Source organism: Sceloporus undulatus, chromosome 1 (assembly GCF_019175285.1).
Source record: "Sceloporus undulatus isolate JIND9_A2432 ecotype Alabama chromosome 1, SceUnd_v1.1, whole genome shotgun sequence".
In the NCBI taxonomy this organism is placed as follows: Eukaryota; Metazoa; Chordata; class Lepidosauria; order Squamata; family Phrynosomatidae; genus Sceloporus; species Sceloporus undulatus.
The window spans coordinates 127,269,183-127,292,903 of record NC_056522.1 but is presented as its reverse complement, the minus strand read 5'-3'; the positions used below and the strand labels follow the sequence as shown (position 1 = coordinate 127,292,903).

Below are 23,721 nucleotides of genomic sequence, written 5' to 3'. Positions count from 1 at the left end.
TTTATTTTTTTAAAAATCCAACAATAGTTAGTTGGCTTGCTCTTGTTTGTTTGTGGGGATTTTTTAGTCTTATAAAATCTGATTTGAATATAGAATTAGCACCTGTAGTTCCTTATTTTCATTTTGAGTTATCTGTATTTAATTTTGCATGCCTGCATGTTGTGACTGTGGAAAGGTCAAAGTCCTTAGAGATCTGCAAAACTGATGGGAAAAAAGAAAGAAGGATATCATGGGAATTAGATGACAAGACGGGGCACAGTGGAAAAAAAATGAATTTGCAAGACAAGAAAAGGAGAAGGCATACTGTTGCTGATGTGAGGTAAAGGTTAGCTTCCTTCCCTTGTGTATTTACCCCAGTAGTCCAAGTAATCATTATTTTATTAGCTGTGGTGGGAGTATTGGGTGCTATCTTAGCTTACTTTTATGCACTGACTGATTATTATCCTAAGAGCAGGGAGATGTCTTCATTATAGAAAGTTTTTTTTTCTGGTGGTTTAACATATAAAGAAGGTTAATTTCACAAAATGCCTTTAGTTCTGTTACTTAGGTTTTCTCATTAGAGAATTTAACAAGGCTACAGAGAGATAGAAACATGAACATGACTACAGGTAGCAAAACAAGCTGTCCTTCACTATTCCCATATCATAAAGCACCATGTAATTTCCAACAATCATAAAAATGTTTGCCTACATAGCAAGTGATAATGGATTAAGGCAGTTATGCACATATTCATTGTCTACCTACTTGTTGTAGATAATCCTATTAAAATTAGAGAGCTCTTTTTGATCCAGGAATGTAGACGAGCATGACTGTAATTTATACAAATGTTTGCCTTTCTGGCAGGAAAACAACAACAACTCTAAAACCCTATAACATCAACACTATCTGTATTATACACTATAAGATGAACTGTTTTGGAAATAAAAACTATGTTAGCATGTACATTTTTATCTACTCCTATTTACTTTGTGAAATGAATATTTGTTGTTCCTGAGTCCAAAAAATGTTAGCTAATCATTCTGCCTTTACCCCACCTGTCTCTTATTGGCAATATTCAGATTATTTTTCCCCATGAATTAACCTCTACAGTTATATTATGTTAGAATCTCACAGTTGTTGGGAAAGGTCTTTCTGGTTTTCTTCGGACATGGTTCGGTAATGAAACTGCTTAGAGAGTAACTGGTTCTAGACTGGTGAAGAAAGCACTTGGTAGTTCAAATTATAATGCCATGATGTACCAAGGCTGGTGTGTCTGTATCTCTAGACAGGCAGAAAAAGAAAATTAATTGTATGTTTGGCATTACAGTTACAAGGCCATTGCTTCATAGTTATCTACATGATGTAAACATTACTTAACCACTCTCTTTTGACCTAGTGTAGATCTATTAACACAATGTCTGCACAATGCCCTGATGGCCTGGTTTCTGGCAGACATTCTCTCTTTCCTCAGCTTGTGCGTGCTGTTGTTATACATTCCTTTTGCTTATATAAACAGTGCCTGTTCCCCACCAAAATCCCTAAACCAACCCAAGCCTCTTACATATATCTTATAGATAGTGTGAGGGTAGCATAGTTGTTTAGTGGCTGCTATCCACCCTTAAATCTAATATACACCAGCCTCAACTTAAGTAACCAAAACAATAAATTTCAAAGTATTTAGCATGCCAAAAGACTTGTTGTTTTAGTTAACTGAGATTCCTTTTCCCTCTGTCATCAATTTAGGGAAGCGAATCTCAAGCATGAATCTTATGGATATAGCTAAGTTGATTCAGAAAATACACCAATAACATATATGAAATGTTCCAAGATAGGTTTGTGCATGTATGCACCTAATGAGTAAGCTAGCTGACTGGAGTTAGTGTTGAATATAAAATGCTGTGATGGTGGCTTGGAAAAATTCTAGAATTCCTAACACTTCCAGTGGAGGTTTTGTGGCTGCATGCATCTAGCCATTCCTTGAATAAATTAGTACCATGAACAGTGCTTTGTTGAATCCTGGCCCTTGTTGCTATTTTGTGTTGATGTACAACACACACACACAGAGAGAGAGATGGACATAAACAGTAACAATCTTTAGGCATGGAGAGAGTGGGTATTCGGATTAAGAAGGAATTTAGCTGTTTTTCTACCATCTGTTTTTTTGTCGACTTTATATATGTCAGTTTCATAACGACTTTTATGAAGGTGCTAGGTGATTCAAGAAGACAGTCTGACTTCACCTTCTGCTGCTCTTTTATAGGAGGTGCTTATGGAAGGTGCCCATTATCATGCAGCACTAAAACTCACTATGCAGTCCTGATAGGAAAGAGTCATATTTGGATACGTATCAGTCTGAGGCTGAAATTACTTACTTCTGACTAAGCTCTGCTGAATACAATAAGGCTTAGGCCCTGGCTGCATTGGCCAAAAGGCCTGTCCTACTCTATGTTCTGGTTGTTGACCTGTCCGGACACTGCACAGACCTAAACCAGTTCTAGTGTAGGCAGTCCTGACCATGTCTAGTGTGTCTCACACCAGAACCAGGACATAACGCATGCAGAATGGAGGGGGGTTGTTTTTGTTTTTAACTGTATCTGTTTCTCCAGATCTTCCATGAAGATCCCACTGAGCCACCTAGTGCATCTGCTGTCAGCTTTGATCACTCATTCTGAAATCAGAACAAGGGGCCCAGAATGTGACCTTGTTCTGACCTTAGAAGCAAGTGACCAACGGTGGTGGTGGATGCCCAATGAGACACCCATGCAGACAGCTGCTGCAGTGTAAGGATGGAGGCCAAGGTAATGGAGGAGAGGAAACATGGCACTGCAGGGCCATGATACTGTCTATTACCCCTGGAGTTTCCTGTCCAATTCAGATAAGACCTTACTTATTTGCACAGGATTGTAGTGCACATGAAGCTATCCCTAATGCGTTTTTAGTGGAAATATACAGTTGAATGCACATCCACTGATGTACTCCATTAAAAGTGAAAAATGTTGTCTGGGCCTTAAGAGGATCTCTATTTGCTCATTAGAGTAACAGGTCATTCTAGGTTTAACAAGTTAGATCATTTTCTCCAGTAGCAAGCCAACATCTAGAAGTGTGCCTTGTTGATAAACCAGGGTTGTGAGTGATACATACATTCACATCCCTGGTTCCAACCATGGCATATGAAGGAGGTGCACCTAAGGAATCATGTCTTTTGACTACATCACCTCTTCACTATGGACTTAAAAGCTGTGAGAGACAGATGTCAAACAACAAACAAACAAACAGCTTCATTTATATACCACTTCATACTGAACTAACAGTATCTAAGCCGTTTACAACTGTAAGCTAATTGCCCCCAACAAGCTGGGTACTCATTTTAGCAACCTTGGAAGGATTCAAGCCTGAGTCAAACTTGAGCCCTTTCACTGGTATTGAACTTGCAACCTTATGGTTTTGAGTGAGTGGCTTCAATACAGGCATTTAACCACTGCACCACCAGATGTCCACTTTGCTTAGGTTGTTTCCTAAATACTGTTCTAGCCTGTGGAGGAAACAAAAAGAATTTGAGCAACAATCTTGTTGAGCAGCTAGCCACATAGGAGGAATGTAAATGTAGCTTATTTTGTTCTCCCATACAAGAATAAAAGTTTTTCATAACTTTCTGCCCACAGGGTGAAATTTCAAGAATGTTTGCCAATTTTTCATATCACAGGATTGCTTTGCAAGAAAAAGAAAAATGGAGAGGGGTTGCACAGATTATTATTTAAAAAAAATATGAAACATAACATTCTCACACAACAAGTGCATGGGAAGGTGGGCAAAAAACCTTACACAACTTCTAGTGGTTGTCAGATTTTTTGATAGGATGTTTTGATATGCCCAGATGCCCTTATTATGGGCAAGAATATTTGCAAATATATATCACAGCAAATGTATTTCTCCATGTCTTTTAAACTGTTCACCTACACATCAGTATCTGTGGTGTGGTGAAGGTAGGGTTAAATTAGCCATAGTCAGTCTCCTCTTCCCGCTTAAGCTACAGGCTGAAATGAATCAAGTGGTAGGTGACTTATTTCCTTTCAGCATAATTTTGCAGTCACACTAGCTGTGGTCTTTCATGCATATGCTCCTTTCTCTTGCAAATATTTATTGCTAGGGTAAAAAGGGACTAAATACCCTTATAGCACCAGATCCCACCTGATCTTGGAAGGTAAACAGAGGAGGATTTTGGGGTGCTTTTCTCCTAGGTGTGCACTGAAGATGTAAAAGCATAAAATAGCTGAAGACTGTCGTGTAAATGAAGCATTTTACTGCTGTACAAATTTTGTTTGACTAACAAATAAAGGAATGCTTGAGCTGATTTACTGTTAGGTCCACCTTTTGTCTAAGGTCTACAAGATAATTTGCAGCATTGTAGTCTAGTTCATCAGGCTTGCAGCTTACACAGAAAGATGAATTAGCTGTGATCATCATAAAGTGTGGGTCTGGCAAGCTACACATTTTTCCATGGCTCATCATCAATTTCGATCTTTGCATCTCATTAGGCCCATGGAACCATTCATAAATTAGGATTATACTATACAGTTTTAGATTAATAGCACATCCACCATCATTTTCTACTTGTCATTGATACTGCTAATGTTGGTTATGTCAGAATATGTGGCATTTGGTGTAGCGTTCATCATGATGAACTCATGTTCCTCACCATTTCCCCAGAGTAATAACACTAAAGAAAAGTTTATTACTAGACACCTAAATTGTTACAGGTATGGATGCAAACAGAGTAGCAGCTGTTGGAATTGGCAAATTGCTTAAGCACTTCAGTTTACATTCTGACCCTATTTGTATCTATTCCTGAGTCATATCTGCTGGGATGAATGGCGTTTACTCACATTCATTAAAGCAAGTTTGGATTGGAGTGCAATCTAAGATGGTTCATGGCTTATGCTGATTTTTATTTATTTATTTTTTTTTTTTGTAGCTAAGGATTGTTATAGTTGCTTGGTATGGCTGTCAAAGAGCCAATACAGACAATTTAAGGTAGCACTTAAATATAGCACACTTCAGATGACACTGGGTGGTTTATTTTTAGAAATATTATGTGCCTCATTAAAAAGAAGTGATTATCTTTCCCTTGGTCCAGGAGTGCTACTTGCTCTGGTTATTAGTATTCATGAGCAACCTCCTTGTACAGGGCCCCATAGGGGCTCAGAATTAGTATGTGATTCTGGTTTTAATAGAGAAGGCAGAAAGCAACCCAACTGCACTGGTGAAAGGCAAAGATTCTGTCCAAAGACAAGAATAATTAAACCTGTACACTGACAGCAAGGAAGACTGTGGATTATTGGTGGATTATTGGTGCTGGTGGAGCTTTATTATGCTGAAGAACTCTATGGAATAAGAGTGACCTACTAAGGAATACAGTTATCAAAGATATCTTTTGCTAAGAAAGTGTCATGCCTGGAAACGTGTGGTAAAAACTACTATTTTAGAAGTGATTGTGACAGCCTTGATTTCAGAATAAGATGTATTTTCACAGAATGCATAGGTGAGTTACTTTAGGAAGTGGCTGATAGATAATTATGCAATATTTACTTTCAGTTCGCGGATCACTTTTTATACAACTTGGATATGAGATTGTGCAATCAAAGGTGTTGTCAATATTAGTTTAATTATCCTAAAATTATCTGTTTTATCTAGCTATGTTTAGGTTTGTAAGAGATCAACATGTTGAAAGATAGCCTTGTAATCTAATTGGGTTGGGTTGTTGTTTTTTGTGCATGTTAACTAATTCGACTATCACTTACATATAGAGTATGGAATTTAATTTATTCCCAATCCAGTCAGATCATAGCACTATTTCAGATTTTAAAAACTGCAGTAATAATAAATAAAAATAAAGGCTTAGTACAGCATTGTGGCCACTTGAATACCCCAGTTTCTGTCAAGCAGTTCTTATTTGGCTGCCAGTATATAAATCACTGGGAGCCAGTGTAGTGTTGTCGTTTGGGTGTTGGATTATGACTCTAGAGACAAGGGTTCAAATCCCAGCTCAGGATGGAAACCCACTGGGTGACCTTAGGCAAGTCACATTCTCTCAGTCTCAGAGGAAGGCAAACTGGGAAAAACCCCTCTGTACAAATTTTGTCAAGAAAATCCCATGATAGGTTCACCTTAGAGTTTCTATAAACTGGAAATGACTTGACTGCACACAGCAACAACAGACATAATTCACTGGCAGGATCTAAAACACTGTGTAAGGTATTCTGCTCGTGCATAGAAGCTTTTCACATTTTTCCATCCAAGGATAGCTCCCTGAAAAACATGTAAAACCCCCTCAGTGTTTAGGCTAACTGTCCCCAAGGCATTTCAGTGAACAGAGGGGTTTTTGATTTGTTTTGCTCTTGCAATTGTGATAGCTGTGCATGTGCAATATATTACCTATGCACTGAAGGAACCATTGGGTTTGAATGTAAGCCTTTCGCTGGCAAAGACATGGCCACAATGAAGACAAAATTTCATGGGCCAAGATATGTATGTATGTATGTATGTATGTATCGTTTTAGCCTGGGCATGCCCAGTACAAATTTTGAATTTTTTTTTTTTAGTTTTTAAACTGAATACTAGACTAATTTAATGTGTGGAATAAATACACAGTGTAAATGTATTGTATTGATAATTGATAAATGTCACCATCCACAGCCCTCAAAACACCAGCCATCCAGAGGACATTTGAGCAGCTCTAAGAGTCAAACAAAACAATACTGGGAGATAAAATACTTTAAAATGTGCAGACTAATGAGATTTTAGAAAACTTTATTATCTTTGCTGCAATGGCAAAATAGTCTACATTATAAAAGTTTCAATGTCAGTATTCCTCAGTAAAAATGATATTTTGGTGGAGTGAGCTGTCTACTAAAATTGTCAGATAGTGAGACTAAAACATCTTTCAGAGGTTCAATAGGTAAAGAAAGTGAGTGAGGTTCCCAGTATGACAGGTTCCATACACATATTCCCTCTAGGCCATAGAAGTACTCAGAAGTACTCAGATAACTGTCAATTGCAGCTACTGATTCCTTCATTTTGAAAAGACTTTTATTAATATAGCCTAAGGGAGCGCTGTTGAGGAAACACAACCCAGTCTGATGTAGAGATCTAGCCTGCGCATTTGAGAAAGTACATAATATGTGATCAATCAAAGTCTCTTGAAATGGCACATTCCTATAACAGGTCATAGGGAAAAAATTAACTATAAAACTGTTTTAAAGCCCTTGATTTATATATATTTTAAGAAGGTGTTTTGAGCCTTTTCATAATTGTGGAGGGACAATGGAGAGCTTCCCTGCCTTTGAAAAGGAGCTCCATAGTTTAGACACAGACTCCAAAAAAGCCCTCTCTCCTGTCTGCACAGTCCATTGCTGTTCAGTAACTAGTGCCAACAGGATGAGGGGTAGTGCAACTGAATTGTTCCTGGTCATTGATGCACATTTAAAAAGAAACTGTTAATTGGAAGAAAGGATTGGGCACAATCCAACCAAAGATAAGCAATACAAAATTAAATTGATTTCAGTGGGAAGCTCAGTATTTGGTAAGAATTTTCCCACTTAAAATATGGCAGGAATAAATAGACTTCTGTTATTCAGTGAAGAAGTGAAATCAATGTTAACAGCCAAGGCCTGTCTACATGGGCCATTTGCATTGGTTTCCTCTCACTATCACATCACCCTGTCTATACAGGGAGGGGCCAAAGACCCAGTTCAGCTGTGGACTATCTGCATGTGGGAACTGCAGTCCTGCAGTGAATCCGGGCCATCTCTCCCTTAATCCACTTTTTAAAAGTTCACTATTTGTTCTGAATCATCCCAGAAAACCTGGAGCACTCTGGAGTGATGCTGGGCAGCTATTTACACATCATTTCATTGTGTCACTCTGACTGAGGTAACAACAAGGTACCCAGCCATGTGATTGATGCTAGGTGCCTCATTTCTGGCCTCAGAGGTAGTGACTCATGCCAGTGGCAATGGGCAGCACAGCAGGACACTGTGTAGACATCCAGTTAGTGTCACTTCACAATCCGCAGATAATAGTGGGAATATGGGGCAGAACTGAGGGCAGCCTGGAATAGTCTGACCAGTGCAGATCTGCCTCAAGGTCCTTTCTTTACTATGTGAGCCTAAAACAATTTTTTAAAATCTAACACTGATCACGAAAGTTTTTTTTTCTTTTTAACAAACAAAATTAGTATGCAACCCCTGACAATGACAAGTTAATGTTATTTCTCACAACTCTATTTGAAACCAAGGACATTGTCTTTGAGAACATCTTGTTTAACCTTCCATGCATAAATTTGAACACCCTAAGGAACTGTTCCACATCGCCAAGGGGAGAATTTAAATTAAATAATAAAGGCTGGGAACTTCTCACATCTGTAGTCATTTGTGCCACATATAGCTTTGTAGTTCAGTCCTGTGCATGTCTGCTCAGAAGTAGGCTCCATTGAGTTCAGCTGGACTACAACTTGAATTTTAAAGGTAAATTAAGGAAGGGAGAGATTCTGCAGGAAACTTAAGAAGAAATTTATAGTTATAGTAGTTAAAAAATTTTCTGAACCCAGAATGGTTATATGGAAATAACAGTTAATTGACAACTGCAGTGTAAAGTGTTCATAGGCAGACATAGGCTGCATCTGCACTGCAGAAATAATCCAGTTTGACACCATTTCAACTGCCCTGGCTAAATGCTATAGAATTCTGGGATTTGTGGCACCAGAACGCTCTAACAGACAAGGCTAAATGTCTCAGAAAACTACAGTTCCCAGAATTCCGTTGCATTGAGCCATGGCAGTTAAAGTGGGGTGAAACTGGATTATTTCTGCTGTGTGGATGCAGCCATAGGCCACTTATATCAATGACATCAGTCAGAGTTAAGTCCCATAACTTGAAATGGAAGAAACTTCCCATTTTAATCCCAATACTAACATACACCATTCCATGTTATGATACCAACCCCATTATTATACACTTTTTGCATAGCCACTGGAGATTCTGGGAGTTTATGTGCAATATTGTTGGTATTTTGTACAAACAATGGTTAGAATCCTGTGTCACAGTTACAAATATGTAACCTGGAGGTATGCACTCGTGGCTATTATGTATTCACAGCCCCTATTTAGCCCCTAATTTTTGTGCAATTAATGGTAAGAATCCTGTACCAGGAAGCAGCTACTGTAGTTGACAAGAATCCATTCTCTTATCACATGGGAAACAGCTGTCTGCTCTTCCCATCCCCACCCCTCACACTATTGATCTCTGACTTGAGAGGGAATTGCAGCAGGGATCACTCCTGAGAGGTATTGGAAGCAGCAGTGTTAGAATCCTGTTAGTATTCTACCAGATAGTGTTTTGTAGGGTAGTATAGTAGTTGGGGATGATGGGGCTTTAGCTGCAGTAGAAGAGTAGATAGTGATAGTTAGTGCATAGCAGGGCCAGGTGTCTTATCTAGTGGCCTTGAGGGCCTGGCTCTCAGAGCGCTCAGAGCTGGGAATGTGCTTTCACTTCTGTGGGAACCAGGAGGGGCTTCGCTTGGCGGGTTTCTGCATGGGAGGGAAGCAGCCAGCTATATCTCAAGCAGCAGGGGAACAGACTCCCATCGATCACACTGGCTGCTGCCTGGTAAGTGTGGACTGGGATTCAGTGAGTCATACTGCAAGTATGGTGCTTATAAATGCATGAAGACCATACATGATCCTGACCAATTTTTTTTTTTTAACAAAAAAAGAAAATAAAAGCCTATAAAAATATCACACATTTGGCTTTGGTGGGAGCTGACAATGCCTGCTGGAGGAGGGAAAATAGAGAGGCTACCAGCTAAGTCTCAGTTGAAACAGCATTCCAGACCCTTAAAAAATTATATTTTGGACTAAAACTCCAAGGATCCCCAGTGGCCACCCAAAAATAACTCTTCTGATTTCTCTTCGATTGCACCCTGTATTGTTTTTCTATTCCAGATTAAATGAGAGATGTGTTCATATGATCACCATGTAGATGTTCTCTGTCTTTGTATGGTCTTACATCATCTACACTTTGAATAGGAAGGAGGGATAGTCCCTGTGTTATGCTTCATTAGGAATTTCACTAAAATTGTGATGAGCAACTACCCTGTCACCCTTAGGCTTCCCTCAAAAAACTACACTACACTGCTCAAGAGCAGTCCTAGGCATGCTCATTAAATCCTTCTGAATTTTCACCAGTGCTTCAGTTATTTAGGACTGCACATAAAGATGTAACTTAAAATTTAGCATGCTGTGGATCTTGATCCACCTGCATTTTGAGCCAGCCTATGCACTGCAAGTACAGTGGTTAAATATTAGGTTGCTTTCTGTAAGGTACCACCCTGGCTACCAGAACAGGGTCTAATTAGAACGTGTTTAATTTCGGGAGATAACAGGAAATACTAGAGGTCTATAGCTGGGGCTAGGAAAAGACTCCGCTTGAAACCCTGGAGAGATGCTACCAGTCAGAGCTAAAAATACTGAATTCAGTGAACCAATGACCTGACTCAGTATAAGACAGTTTCCTATGTTGTTGTTTTCTATACCCCATGAGTTACTAGATGTGGTAACTGAATCTAAATCTTACCTGTATTCATGATCATTGGTAGATATCATGTCTTGGGAGGAAGAGAACTAATTTTAGTTTCTCTACCAGCAGGAGGACTGGGTATGCTGCTATGCCTATAAGAGCGTCCAGGGATGTGGTGGAGGTCTCTTTGGAATCTACCATATCCAAAAGTCCCTTTAGTCCCTTGAGAAGGCCCAAATCAGACCTTCAGTTATGCCAGTCTGGAGATGGCAACTGAGACCTGGAAGGTTATACAGATGCTTTGCGATGTACTTTCCCCACCCTTGATTTACATAAATGTGGGGTATTTCCTCTACTGCATTGAATTTGACTGAAATTATTATTATGGTCAGCTATAAAGTAAAAATTATATATACATGTGCTCATGTACACACAAACACACACGCGCACACACACACACACCATACATAATGCATGTCTTTGTTCCTTGATGTTAAACCAGCACATCAGTATATATTATTGTATGAACAATAGAAATAAAATTAATACTTAAATTATCAATATAGCATAGCAGTATCCTCCATTTTGAACGGCATCTTTCATTTGGCAAAATGCTGTCCATTCCCAAAACGCTACTTGATAAATCTGTGTGAATGAAGACAAAATAGTTGAAATAGGAAATTGGATCTGAAACACTGGCCTGAGTTAGGTGAGGAACTGGAGAATGTCAGGAATATGATACCAATACCAGTTGTTGGTTGTGAGGAATCAGCTAACCTAGTTGTTTAGTCTGATAATAATTTGAAAGTATACGTAACAAACTTGCAATGCGGAGGACAATTTTATTCTGACAGTTTTAAATTTAGTGACTCTTTTAAACACGTGAATAATTTAAATGTACATGTATTTTTTTTACTTTGTAAATATAGTACGTTTACTCCTAAAATGCAAGGCAGACGGATGGGGACTTCAGGGAGAATCATCACAAAGAGCACAAGTGTGAGTGGAGAGGTGTATAAACTGGAACATAATGATGGTAGCCAATCAGACACAGCGGTTGGTACAGTTGGAACAGGTGGGAAGAAAAGACGATCGAGTCTTAGCGCCAAAGTGGTAGCCATGGTCTCTCGAAGAAGCAGAAGCACATCCCAGCTTAGCCAAACAGGTGAGTGAAATATGTACAGCATGCACATGGGTATTTAAGCACATCACCTCACATCACTCTTCAAATGCAGTCCAATCCAAGAAAACGATTTCTTCAGAAAGGGTAGCTTTGTGTGTCCTTTCATTTCATATGAGTGCATGTCTGTGTGTCCATGTGTGCATGCAGTGCTATGGAAACCATTTCAATCAGAGAAACATGGAATAAGGATTACAGTATTGCCCATTACAGTGTATAAGTAGAAATCCTAAACAGGCCAGTCATAGCCCCTGCACAATTTTAAATACATAGCAATGTAATGAGTTGTTGTTTTTCGGGGGTGGGTGGGAATGTATCATTTTTGAAGCTAACTAATGCTGACTCAATTCTCCAGTTTTTTAAAAGGGCTTAGCGAAGTGAGTTAATAAGAGTGTAGCAGGATGCTACAGTGCATGCTTTTAAAGCTCCTGTTCATTCTTGCTACTTTAGAAATCTTAAAAGCCTCTTCCCAGTAGCCTCAAGAAAGAACAGAACTACTATAGAGAGAATGAAGAGATGCTTTAAGGATCATAGTTCTGTTAAAATCAGTGAGGAGGGAGGCTTGTCCTTCTTTCCAATGAGATCATACGTCCTTAAATGACTTTAAAAAGGAAAGGCAAAACTTGCTGTAAGCATAGAGCTCAATCAGATTTACCACAGTGGTTTTATCTCATGATCAAGAGAATCACAATCTGCAGGTATGTCAAATATTTTTGCTGTGTTACTCAATTGTTTGTTTTTTGCATTTAATTATGCTATCTCCCATGCCATCCCTCCCTTCTAGTATCAGTGTGATAAAGTGAAATGCAATATTTTAAATAATTAACGCCTTATACAACTATGGTTTTTGTGTTAACATTACAGATATATACTGTATTTGGGTGTGATGAAACAATAGATCTCATAGGACATTTCTGATGCAAATAAATATGCTTCCTCCCCGCAAACACACCAAGTGTCATTTTATATGAAATACAATATGTGCAACACTTGCAGAAATGCCCCTGGATAATTTCGGGGTGTGGCTCACACTTGCAAATGTCTTCTAATCCATGACGGTAGTGGTGATTAACAGAAGTACTACTGTGGTTCGTGCAAAACTGTACTTGCCTTTATGTGCCATATGAAAACCCATGTATAAAAGTTGGATCTCTCCTATTCTGAATTTAGCACTGAAATCAAAGATATGGTTTTTATTTTTCCTAAGAGGTCCCCAAGGTTTAAGAAGCACAAAATTACTATGATGGTCTGCTTGCAAGAAGAGTGTCAAGCAACACATTAAGAGTGTTTGGATGCCTAAGCAGAGCTAGCGGTGGTGGTACTATTACTGTACTACTCCCTTCACCACTGAGCCATTTCTTTCAGTACAGGAGTAACTGAAGATCTATCTAGATAGATGCCACCCTTATTGATCCCATCACTCTGAGAGCTTGTTTAAATGGAATGAGCCATTTATTATTACAGAATTTATTTCTATGTAATGAAATAGTCTCTGGTGCAAGTAATCTGTTATTTTGTTCTTATGCATTCCTTCTCCTTGCTAAATCATATGAAGCCATATTGTTACTATTACCTGCACACATACGCATGTGTGTATGTGTGCTTTATCTAAGTTATCAAATTATTGAGCAACCTGAATTATCAAATGTCTACCATTATGTTCTACTATAGTTGCCATGACAAAGTTACAATATGCTGTATAATATTGTAATATAATATAGAATAAAATCCATTGTTTAATATAGAAAGAGATTAATTTGCATTAGAAAAGTATTGACTAGGTTAGGCATTTCAGCTTGTTTTAGCATTAATAACAAAATCTGCAAAGGGAAGCAGATTTTTTGAAGCCAAGATCAAGACTAAATACATCAAACTCAACTACCTCTCAGTCAAAAATGAGAAAAAGCTTCATTTACTTTCACCTCAAAAAACAAGGTCAAGAGTTAATTTTACACTTTGCCTTCATTAGAATATGTTTGTTTTATTTATCTTTTTGTGTTAATTTTCCTTTGGAAGAACATTTATAGAAGTAGCTATTCATATAGTTTTTTTCAATGGTAGCACATTTTCAGGCATTTGGACAACCCCTCCTTCAGTGTTTGTACAAATGTAGGTGTGGGTGGGTGGTTTTCTTAAACAATCTTCTCTGTAGCGCTTGCTGTATAGTGATTTCAAGGTGAATGTTTTCCTTTCCATTGCAGTTTTACAGTTTTAGACTAGATTAGATATAAAATAATTTAATCTTCCCATATCTACATCCCATTTTTCATTGGTATTGTCATCTCACAGACACCGTCTCAGTACAATATGTTCACAGATCTCTTCTTCTCCAGGAAAAGGGGGAACTGAGACTATTTTTGACATGTAGTAATAAACATGAATTTGTGAGACTTGTTCAGAAATGACAGGTGGGTCTTTGTGTGTAGTGCTGCTGAGCTGCCAAAATGAGCTCTGAAGATACGACACTTACAAGGGACTGAGATGTTTTAAAATTCAGTACAAGGGAGGAGGGAGATGTTGGCAGATCCTTGAACAAAGCCACAGTTCTGTTAATGGGATCCTTTGGTTAATATAAAAAGGTGGAGAAGATATTATTTCCTGTTTGCCTCGCATTGCTGTCAGCTGTTCTTCATGATAACAGTTTGATCACAGACTTTTGTGTTTATGTCAATAAGCATCAGTGAAAGCATAAATCAACAGATACCGTTGCTTTTACAGGCCCCCAGTCATTCAGATTTATCTACCAATTCAGTTTCTTTACTCCAATTCACTATCGGGTTACCTAATGCAATAGATGTTTGGATTGCAAATGTAAGTGGCTTCTTGAGGAAATATTTGGGTTTGTTTGCTTGCGTTTTCACTAGTAAATTCTGAAATTGATACAGAATCTTTCAGTGTTGGTGGTAATTTGGAAACTTTGCACCAAAATATTCTGTGAAGGCTTAAACACTGGGACACAAGTACTGAAATATGCAACATGCCGAGCTGCGCATATATTTTAGAATGGCAAATTAATGTTAATCAACAAAGTCAATCTTGTTTTGGCCCATTACCACTCATAAAATTCTAGAAGGAATTTAAAAATCATTAGCTATATTCAGTTACCTGGATGTCATTGGATACATGTAATCCTTTCCACAGAGCAAATTATGTCACCAGGGATTATTTATGGCTAAAGATTAGAGGATTTTAAGGATTTGCTTCAATAACTGAAAGGACTTGATCTAAATCAAGTCTTAAGTATATTTATGACTCCCTCTAACATTGATTGGATTTTGCTCATAAGTAAGACTGAAATCCTGCATGCTGCTATTAAATTACTTAAATCCCATTTACTTCAATGAGATTTAGGCAGACTAACTGCCTATAGAATTTTTTAGACTGTCTAAAACACTCTTTCTTGACATTTCTTTTATGCAGAATTATTTGTAGTATTATGGTTTTATTACCAAATTATTTTATTTATTATGCTTTGTATTGTGTACTCAGCATATGCATATACAGTCTTTTTCATATGCAATAGCTAAATTTTCCTTTATGTGACATTACAAATAAGTAGCAGAATGTGACTGCTGAAAAATTCCACTATTTGAGTTCTGGCCATACATGTATTAGGAATAAATGGAAGTTCATAGCCTAGAAAAGGGTTATAAACTAAATTGTAAATTTTCTCACTGAGAAAGAGTATCTTAACATGTTGAGATACTTCTCAAAATTGTCACCTACCTCCACATTTTTTTACCTCGGCTGGAGAATGGGAAGATGAAGAGTTTTGTATTTAGTGGTTGCAAAGTCAATGTTATTTTCTTATTCCAAAGGTTTTTTTTTTTGTTGCACACACACACAAACTTTTGCAACAGGTTTTGCACAAAAATGCTCCTACAAATTTTCTCAGGCATTCAGAAATGCAACCTACAGTAAAACATACAGAAAAGCTCTCATGGGGGGAAAACATGTCCTTGTCCGGTCCTTTTCCCATCCTTGTCCCATCCATGTCCACAGTAGCGGGAAAGACTTTCACACAATGTCACGCTCATCTGGACATTTTCCCCTTCATGAAGAGCTAGTGACCACAATGGTGCAAAAGACTTTTATACGGCATCACGCTGATCCTGCCATTTAAGATTTTCACACTTGCCTGCATCACTGGGAAATCGCCCTCCAAAAGTTGCTAAAAGGGGAAAGGATCCTCTCTGTCTGAACGCTGGAAGCACTCATTAAACGTCAAGGAAACGGAGCTCCCTCCATAGCATTCTTCAATCACTGCAATGAAAGCAGGGAAGCAGGGAGATTCTTCTTGACGCAAACTTTACGTCTAGAAGAAAAAGAAGAAATCTTCCATAATAACAGAAGAACCCGTTAATACAATTCCACTTTGCTCACAGGATAATGACAGGATCAGTGCGACATATATGAATGTCTTCCACACGATCATGGTCATGGACAGGATAAAGATGGGAGAGCGATCCGCTTTGCTCCCATTCCCGTCTGATAATCTTCAAAGACTCTTAATTTTTCATAGGGAACAAAAGAAAAAAAGATTTGCTTCCTTAAGCTAGAAAGGGGTAGGGCATTTTCTCCACTGACACTATGGGTTCAATAGCAGGGATGTGATATTGTGTGTCCCTCCCCGAATGTTGTTGAGCCACAACTCCCAGATTGGCTCTATGTGAGTTCAACAATATCTGGGGAGGCACACAATTCCTTCTACTCTTCTTGATTGCCATTTATTTCTAAAATAATGAAGCAGCTTTTATGTGGCTATAAGGATGGCAAAGGCCCTTTGTACCCTTCTTTGATACAAGCCATAGCAAATGTTACACATACACAATTGAAATTGTTACCATCAATTTCAATGGGCACTTTTTATTTTCTTGTTTGAATTGAGCTCAAACTCTCAGCATGGCAGAATTGGAAATATGATTACTAAGTGAACTTACCTGGAAGAAGCTTACAATTTTGCTTTTCATCTGGCAATTTGAAAAGAGAGAGAAGAAAAATATCTATTTGAGACCAGTATGTTTTTTAGGGAGATATTGAAAAATCTGTGAATCGCACAAAGTAGTGCATGCATACAAAAGTAAATCAATGATTTTTGTAACAAGTGGTTTGGTTAACAATCGAGCTCAAAATTGTATTTCAGCTACAGAAAAAATATTGTGTATATGCCTCATTGATTCACAAGGACATGATCCAACCAATGTTAAGCAAGTCTAAGCCCTACTCATTGCAATGGAAACCACTTAGACTCCCATTTTTGCTTTTGCTTTCTGTGTCTGAGTGCTGAACTTGGTCTGAATTATTCTTGCCCCCCTCCCCCATTGTCTGAGCATTTCCCTCCATCTTGCTATTTTTCATTTAGTTGAGCTGGTTGTATAACAACTATAAAACTGCTCCAGATCTATCCACCTCAGTGTAAAGAGGTTAACAAGAGCCAAAGCTATTTGGGACTTCAGAAGCATAAGCATCGCTCCAGGGTTAACATTATTATGCAATTCTCTTGGGTGTGGGGAAGGCGATGCTGAGAGGCACTTTAAAAATTCTATTCGATTGCACTCCTTTGTGCTTTATTTGAATGCTACAGGGAGAAAAATCTCTCCGCTGCCCAGTAAATGCTTCCTTTATTTTATTTCTCTCTAGCCCTGTCTCTTTATGATTCAGCAGAAATGGGCATGGGGTCTTTTAAATCAAATAAAGCTAACCGTAAATAGCAGTTGTTAGAAAGATGAGGTAGAAAGCAATAGTTCATTGACACCATTTAATATAGGAAAGCACATGAGGTAGAGTGTGGGGGCCACCTCAGGCAGATATCATAAAAGATCAGCAAATTGTTAGCTATTTAATTTGTTATTATTCTGTTTTTATTGTTACAATAACTTCATTGGCTATCAGTCCATTTGGGGGCACAATTCAACTGCTGGTTATACAGCCCTGTGCTAATTGGATTCAAACTTTATTCTTCACCATAAAGCCTGTCCAGGTTTTGACATCTTTGAGGGAAGGTTTTATCTTGGTCCCACAGAGGGTAGTAACCATTCCCACATTGTAGAACTTCCTTCTACTGGAGCCTCTAGTCATCAATTGGTATGTTGGAAAATGGTAAGATAGATGTCTCATCCAACGGGTCACCATGAGTCAGGATCAACTCAAGGGCAGTTAACAACAATAACAAATATTCTCTTCCCTGTTGCTGGAACCTCCTGACGAGACATGAACAGCACAGTGATTCTGACATAAAATGTGTGAGGCTCTGAGCAGGAACATTCTGTTGCAGGTTGGGGCAAAGTTCCCGTTCAGTTTGCTAAACAAAACACTCAACTTGGGGTGGGTGCAAGGTCAGATTGTGCATGCCTCCCAGCAGAGGCCAGATCTCTTAAGAAGTGTCTAGTTCTTTAATGTTGTCTCTGTTCAGTTCTCAGAGTCTAAGCACTGTGGGGAGGGTAGCTTGGGAAATTACCTGCACAAAAAGCCCAGGTGATATCCCAAGCCACCATTCCATAGTGCCTTGGCTGCAAGTACCAAACAGAAGCAACCATGAAAGCAGTAGAGGACTTCTGACAGAGCCAGGGATTTGCAGGTGATATATTCTAAGTGGCTGCCTCCTCTGCTGGCTGTGGCTTGCCAAGTGTAGAGAGTGGCCAAGTCTTTGATATCTCCCAGTGTAAGCAGCAAAAGTGTCAAGCCACTTGCAAAATGTCCCATTGTGCAAACAGTCCTTGTAGGAGTTTGGCCAGTATGTGTTTGCATGGGCATAAGCAGGCCATTTTTCTTTGATCCTTTTACTACTGACTGTTGTCTTTCTGTACTTTTGCAGTGACAAAGAAATAAATATAGGCCTGTTACAGACTGCCAAAATAAAGCTGCTTCGGGTCTCTTTGGAGGTATGCTGTTTAAATGATGCATGCATCCTAAGAATCCGGAAGCTGCACCAAAGCTGCACTCCAGTGCTTAGGAATGGAGTGTGGCTTTGGTGCAACCTCTGGACACTTAGGACCATGCATCATTTAAATAGCATACCTCCAAAGAGACCCAAAGCAGCTTTATTTTGGCAGTCTGTAACAGGCCATAGTTTTGTTTACAGATGCAAGAACTAAAAGGGCACACATCTGTAACATATCTGTGTGATGGTTCCCACTTTATGTTGAGCTCTTCCAAGTGGAAGTGTGTAGTTGCTGACTTTTCTACAGATGATTAAAACTTGGCATTCCCATTGGCTAATAATGACTAAGCTTGGAGGTTCTTCTGTGGGGTTTGTCAGAAGAGGGCTTTCTAGAGAGGAGATGCCATGGTATGGTAAAAAAAAAATCTATCACTAGCTACTTAAGACATCAAAGCTGACCACTGACTGGTGCATATTAACTGTGCTTGGAAACAAAACCAATTGAAGAGGTTGAACGGTTTCAAACTTGAATTTGTTTCCTAGGGTTGGTCGTGGTTAGATTCTAGCAGCTGTATAGCAGCTGTACAGTTTAAATTTGGCTGCTCCCAAACTCTGGAATTACTTCCCTAGGGAGGCCAGGATAGCTCCAGCCCTGCTGTCCTTCTGGCGGCAGGTAAAGGTGTTTCTATGCCACCAGACTTTTGCATGACAGGGATGCTGTTTTGTTTTGTTTTTTGGTATTAAACTTTAAATTTTAACAATGTAATGTTTTTAATTGTTTGAATTGTTTAATTGTTTTTTAAACTTGTATTTTGCATACTTATACTGTTTTAACTAGGACTGTTTTAGATTTGTAAGCTGCCTTGAGCCCCTGTACTGGGAGGAAGGCAGGATATAAATAAATATAATAATAATGATAATGATAATGATAATTTTCGAAGATTTTTTAAAGGAAGTCTCACACAACAAACCTATTAGTAAATTATTCTAGAGGCTACCAGGCTACAGTAGTGGACAGGCTAGCTTTTACTATAAACTGATATACAAGACTTAAATTGTGGCACTGCATGCCACAGAGGTTTCCTGAGCTAGTGAAATAGGCAAAAGCAGCACCCCTCTGAACAAACCTTGCCAAGAAAACCCAGTGATAGGTTTGTCTTAGGGTCACCATAAGTCGGAAAGGTTTGAAGGCACACAACAACAAGTAAAAGTTGTTAAAACTCATATCCACAAAGAATAATTGTCATCAGCATTAGGAAGTCAGTAGATAGACGGAACCATGTCCTTGTTTTAAAATTTTGTTAATATGCACAGAGCTCCCATCTTCCCCTGAGCTATTTGAGAATGAGAATCAACATTTGGAAATAATGTGTTGAACTCCCTTGAGTTTTATCTCAGCTGCTTTCCTGACTCTCTTCCTAAATTATATAGATGCTAAAATTCATAGGCAATGAATCCTGATCTCACAGCTTTAACATGAGAAAAGTTGATTTCAGGAATTGGAGTGAGGGCTTTATTAGATATCGTATATTTTTCATTATGGAGCTGACTTAAAATTGTAAATTCACAGAAATAGTCTGTGAAATATGAATGGATTGTATGGTTTTTCTCCTTTGCTAGTGTCCTAAAATTGGTTATAGCAAAAAGGACTTGTGTAATTAAAAGAGTTTGATCATTCCAGGCAGTGTTTCATGCCAAAGGCTCTTTCCTGTATAAGGAAAGACTATGTAGAAAACAAATTCTCCACACAGATACCCTTAAACAAGGGCCATGTTTTAATTCCTTCTTATTGCTTAATAGAATTCGTTTTTCACTTTGCTTTCCCCTATAAGGTGAGCCTGTCTTTTGTTTGGAATATTTTCACAGTTGTGTTATCCTGTTACTGTTACAATTTTGTAATTTGTTACCATCCTATAAGTGAAAATACAGTTGGTATGATGCATTGATCTGATGCCAAAGACATGAAAAATGAACTCAATTCAATCAGATGTTTTAAAGAAACCACAATTATGCTATTATTAGAATAGAACTTAGCAAAGTAATAAAACTAAAACAGAAATACATTGCAAACTCTGTGATAACTGATTAATTTTTTATAGCTTTCTACATGTAAATACCTGTTATTATTTGGAGTGTATCCTTCTCCACAAACAATCAGTGCATGTTCTTGAGAAGCAAAATTTTCAAAGGAGAAATATTTAGGAATACATAGATACTAATTCTCTGTTTCATTGTTTTCCCTTGATGCTGTGATTCCTGATGCTATGATATGAATACCCAGACATCGTGGCCCACTGTCTAACACACTGCAGGACCCACAGATCACGGCACTATCCAACTATATAGTTTTCCAAGGATTCCCCAGCCAGCAGTATAGCCTGCATCTGAAAAATACTGTCCTGGATTATATATATGTTGTTGTTGAGTACCTTCAAGTAATTTCCAGTTTATGAAAACCCTGAGGTGAACATACCACAGGGTTTTCATGCAGGATTTGAACTCTAGTCTCCACTATACCACACTGACTCTCAGATTATATAAAAGAGGGAACTATTTCATAAATTAAAGATGTAACTGGACAAGATACAATCATAATTTAAGTGCAAAGAACAAAAAAGGAAACAAGAGGGAACAGGCAGAATTCCAAAGGAAATATCACTCTCATTGAACCTGCTCTGCTTCAAACACAATCAATTGAACAATTTTGAATATATTGAAATACAGTTGTGAGAATGAGTTCTATATCTTCTCAATCCTTTTTATAGCTTGGCTGCTATCCTTTCCCACCAAACAATTCATTGTCTGTGTATCTGATCCAGCGTTCCTGCCACCCACATGTAGCTATCCAGGGGATCTTTGACTTTCCACACTTTCAGTATCAAATGCTCAGGTATTAAAGAAGTGCTATAGCCAGACTTTTTGTGGTTTTGAAAAAAATGCACATAGATGAAATACAATATGTTACTAAATTCACAAAATTCAGTGACTATGTACAATTCAAGATCCAGTTCATCTGCCCAGTTATCCTAGCCCAAAATAGAATCTGCATGGTGGGAGGTTTTGTTTTTATTTGCACAACACAGTTTTCTTTCTGTGGGGACTCATGCCAATTATTAGTGCCCATTACCTGTTGTCTTTATGTGCTACATACCAATGTGTGGTGCTATAATTGTGTGGTGGTATTTTGAAAGGAGCAGAGTTTTCCTGATTTGTAATGAAATTTTGTGCATCAATCTGCTGTATTGCATGAGACACAGCATGGGAGAGTATTGCATGGGAAATGGGTGGTTATATAACCTCCATAGCTCCTCTGACCTCCCCCATCCAACCACATTTCCCTTCTCCCACTTAACCATAAGCACCATCACTGTGGTGAATATGATTTTATCTTAATAAAGTGGGGGGGGGGGGTTTCAGTACTCACTGCCACTGAAAAATATGTCCTCCCCCTTATTTCCTTCCAACTCAGGGAGTTGATGTGCTTTACTTTGGTTCCAGGAACTTCTGTCTTTACTCTGTTGGTTCTTGTCTCAGGCTTTTGAAGCTATTTTGACATTTCCATTGCCTTACTCACCTTTCATGCAGCTAGGGAGCAACAAAAAGTATTTAATTCAGAGAGTCTCTTCCCTTCACCATTTTCCCAAAGTCCAACGGGCTTTGAAAAGAACTTTCTTCAAAGAAAGAAATTGTGTTACAAAGAAGAAAAGGCAATCTCTGTTTCACTGAGTGAAGCAGAAAGAGAGGGAGAAGGGTGGCAAAAGACCTGCATAAGAAAGAGGGAAAGCTGACAAGGAAAGCTGATCAAATGATGTTCCATTTCCTAGCTTCTCCTCTTCAAAACTTCTAAAGCTGTGCCACACATGTCCACTTGTGGGGAATGCAGTGATATTTCTTTGAATATGTGACACAGCTTTTCAGGACCATTTGATAAAGACAATTTCAAAGACAAAATGCCTGAGTTTGTTTTTTTCCTGCTGCAAAGCTATACAGGTGTGTGTACATGGAAAAGTGTGATTAAAAATTAAATAGCTAATCATTCAGTCTAGGGATGATGGTTAGAAAATGGAGAACAGGACCCCTTTGACTCCCTACTGAGTCACTCCCACTCCCAAGGAACAGGAAAAGAAAGAGTGCCAAATGGCTTCCGCAGGCTGAGGATGCATCCACACTGCAGAAATAATGCAGCTTGACACCACTTAACTGCCATTGTTCCATCCTACAGAATTCTGGGGTTTGTAGTTTGGGGAGGCACTAGAACTCTTGGGCAGAAAAGACAAAAAGACCTTGTAAAAGTGCAAATCCCAGGATTCTATAGGATGGAGCTACAGCACTTAAAACGGTGTCAAACTGCAGTGTAGATGCACCCTGAGTGTCACTCCCATGATCTGAGTAATAGTAGCATATGTCTATTCCACTTTGAAAAAGCATCTACATCTTTGACAATGGTGCAATAAAGAAGAAGAAAAGAAAAAGAAGAAAACACCATGAGAAATCATGGACCTTACCGCATTGCCCCCAGGAACGTGATGGAGGCATGATGAAAGGGAGCTGGATGAGAACAGAATGAGTGCTATCACCCATTTTACTGCACACTGGAATGCTGCCAACGCCACTGGAAGTTCCCATTGCGTTCCGGATCCATCTCACAGGAGGCGATTTTCAGGAATGTGTCTAAACTGTTCCTGAAAATTGCCGCCTCTGGGACAGATCCAAAACACAATGGGAACTTCTGGCGGCGGTGGCGGTGTTCTGCTGTGCGGTAGAATGGGTGATAGCACCTATTCTGTTCTCATCCCGCTCCCTTTCATCACACCCCCATCATGTCCCCGGGGGCAATGCAGTAAGGTCCTATGTCTATAGTATACCAGAATATAGATGGGGAAATTGTTGGAGGATCATATGTATGCTCTATGTATTCTGTGAGTGAGCCAGACATTGCAGTGATAAGAGGAAAACCTAGTCTAGGTTGGCTACCAAGTCTCTAGAGAGCTTTATAAAATCAGAGCATATGGGTGAAGTGGGAGTCATTCTCTTCTCACTGCCAACAACTGAAACAATTAGCAAAGCCTAATTTACCTACAGCCATGGAGGACCAATATATGCACTGGATT

The 23,721-nt window shown here is 38.8% G+C and overlaps 1 protein-coding gene across 1 annotated transcript in view; it reads left to right on the top strand.

The window, feature by feature from the left end:
- Window positions 1-23,721, top strand: part of RIMS1 (regulating synaptic membrane exocytosis 1) — a 336,871-nt gene that overhangs the window by 287,101 nt on the left and 26,049 nt on the right. The window contains 2 exon segments of the mRNA XM_042475735.1: window positions 176-319; window positions 11,480-11,715. Of these exon segments, the coding sequence (XP_042331669.1) occupies window positions 176-319; window positions 11,480-11,715 (380 nt within the window).